This window comes from Condylura cristata, unplaced genomic scaffold (genome assembly GCF_000260355.1).
Source record: "Condylura cristata isolate star-nosed mole 26May11 unplaced genomic scaffold, ConCri1.0 scaffold00004, whole genome shotgun sequence".
NCBI classification, from domain to species: Eukaryota; Metazoa; Chordata; class Mammalia; order Eulipotyphla; family Talpidae; genus Condylura; species Condylura cristata.
In genome coordinates this window covers 4522258-4524558 of record NW_004567105.1, presented here as the reverse complement: position 1 = coordinate 4524558, position 2301 = coordinate 4522258, and the positions used below count along the sequence as shown (strand labels likewise).

General features: G+C 58.1%; 1 protein-coding gene across 1 annotated transcript in view; it reads left to right on the top strand.

Moving 5' to 3' along the window:
• EIF3L (eukaryotic translation initiation factor 3, subunit L) overlaps positions 1-2301 on the top strand; it is an 11298-nt gene that overhangs the window by 1984 nt on the left and 7013 nt on the right. The window contains exon 4 of the mRNA XM_012720552.1: positions 1995-2166. Coding sequence (XP_012576006.1) covers positions 1995-2166 — 172 coding nt within the window. The remainder of the gene's footprint in view (positions 1-1994; positions 2167-2301) is intronic.

Here is a 2301-nt window from a genome sequence, read left to right as displayed (position 1 = left end):
AAGAGTCACTGGAGACAGAGTAGGGAGCAGACAGGCAGGCTGACAAGGCATACTGCTGAGGGGAGCAGCGGGCAAGATAGGAGAGGTCTGCTGCTTCCTGTGGGTCATCCCTGGCTGGGGATGTCTCGTGTGCAGTAGCTAGGGTATCTTCATAGTGCTGCGCTTTGACCCCTGCGCCCCCAGGGAGACCTGGGGTTCAGTTCCTTAATGAAGATGCTAGTTGAGCTGCAGGGGCAGTGAGCCATGAACAGAGTGCCGTGTGGGCCTGGTGAGCCGAGGCTCCTCTTGGAGAAGGGGCGCCCTTGTGCTGGCCGGCACCGCGGCCAGGCTTCCCCTCTGGCTCCTTGGCTGGCGTCAGCCTCATGCTTGGCTTTACTTCAGAAGGCTGGAAGTAATGTTGAGTCCTGGCAAGTCTGGAAGGATCATCTGTGCCGAGGTTCCCGTCCCTCTTAAGATAATCATAATCCCCGGGCTCAGCGGTGTTCTCTTTCTAGGGAGCTCAAAGTGCCATCTGCTTCTGCCCAAGACTGGCCGGTGAGGTCCGGGCGTGAGGCGTCCCGGCACAAGGGGTGCCGGGGTGAGCGGCTCTTCCACGCTATCTTTATTTGTCCGTTGGCATACGACAAACTGCAGAGCGGTTTCCATGCGTTAACTGCTGTTCTCTCAGTGCCACTAGAGCTTTGCAGACATGTAGGAACACCGAGGCCTTCCCGGCCTTTGCGGAGACACCGGCTGTCTGGAAAGTTACCCCTGTGCTAGTGTTTGCCAGGCATTTACATAACCGTGTACATGTAAAATAGTCACTTTTTAAATAATACATCATGTGATCTGCTGTGATTTGGAGTGTTCAGTGTGCGGGATGTGGCTGTAACCACTTTTCTGGAGATTTGGGTTTTCAGGTTTCACTGCTGACTGACTGAAGCTCCTTCACCGAGGAGACACAAGTTCTGTGTCGAGGGTCTGCTGGAAGTAGAATTGTTGATTGTTTTTACGTCAGCATTTTTACAGGCATAATTTGTACACACCAAAATTACCAGCAAAGTGCATAGTCCGTAAGATTTGCCTGGTGTGTCGCACGGTCCAGAGGGAGCGTGTCAGTCACACCGAGCTGTGACAAGCGGTGAGCGTCGGCCTCCCAGGGCTGTGTCGGGCCGAACCTGCCAGCAGCGCCGAGGGCAGGTTTTCCGTACTGGGTTGTCATTGGCCTGGTTTTTCAGATTGAGGAGAAAGAAATGATAATCTCGTTTTCATTCACGTTTCTCTGATAACTACAGAGATGGAGCCTTTTCCTTGTGAGTGGCCAGTCCTGTTTCTGAGGAGATCCGTGTCCGTTACGTTGGGTTACCTTGTTACTGACTCTGGAGGGTGCCTGCTCTGTTCTGAGCACTCCTCTTGGCTCAGGTCTGCACACTCCCCTGCGCAGGCGTCGGGGCCACCAGGCCTGGGCGTGCCCGGGTGCTGGCAGAGTATCAGGGGCCTGGCGGAGCAGGCGGGCTCTCGGGTTGTACTTGGCGGCGCGGGCTGCTAGCGCCTGCCCCGGGGAGACCCGCTGTTCCAGATACTGTGGGCGCCCCGTGCCTGGGTGGACGGTCATCTGCGCTGGTGGGCAAGACACATGCAGACCCCGCGGCCCCCACCTCACCCGTTGTCCTGACCCGGCCACGCTGGGGCCCACACGAACACGTCTGGGGGGCTCGCGGATCCCCTGGCCGGGCCGACTGCTCTGTGCAGCCAGAGTCCTGGGGTGCTCAAACGGGCCGTGTGTGTTAGGGCATTTGCTTAACTGCGGAGTGAGTCACGCATTCTGCAGCGCACAAAAGTCCCAGCGTGACCTGGGAGCGCTCCTTCCCACTCACAGTGACGGACAAGCGGTCCAGCGTCTTCAGCGGGCAGTCACCTGGCTTCCCCGGCCCGGAGAGGTGCTCGCCCGCGTCAGCCTGCGCGGGGCCGCCGCTCGCCGTCACGCCCGTGTCGCTCTTCCTCTCGTTCCCCAGTTCCAGTCGTTCAGTCAGTACCGCTGCAAGACTGCAAAGAAGTCAGAGGAGGAGATTGACTTCCTTCGTTCCAATCCCAAAATCTGGAACGTCCACAGTGTCCTCAATGTCCTTCATTCCCTGGTGGACAAGTCCAACATCAACCGGCAGCTGGAGGTGTACACGAGTGGAGGTGAGTGCGGAGGGCGCCGCCGCCGTGTGCTGCCCTGAGGGGCGCCGGCTGCCGGGTGAGTGCGTCGCAGCTCCAGGCTGCTGTTCAGGTGAGCGCCTCAAATGTTGGGACCGCTTTATATTCTTTTTTTTTTTT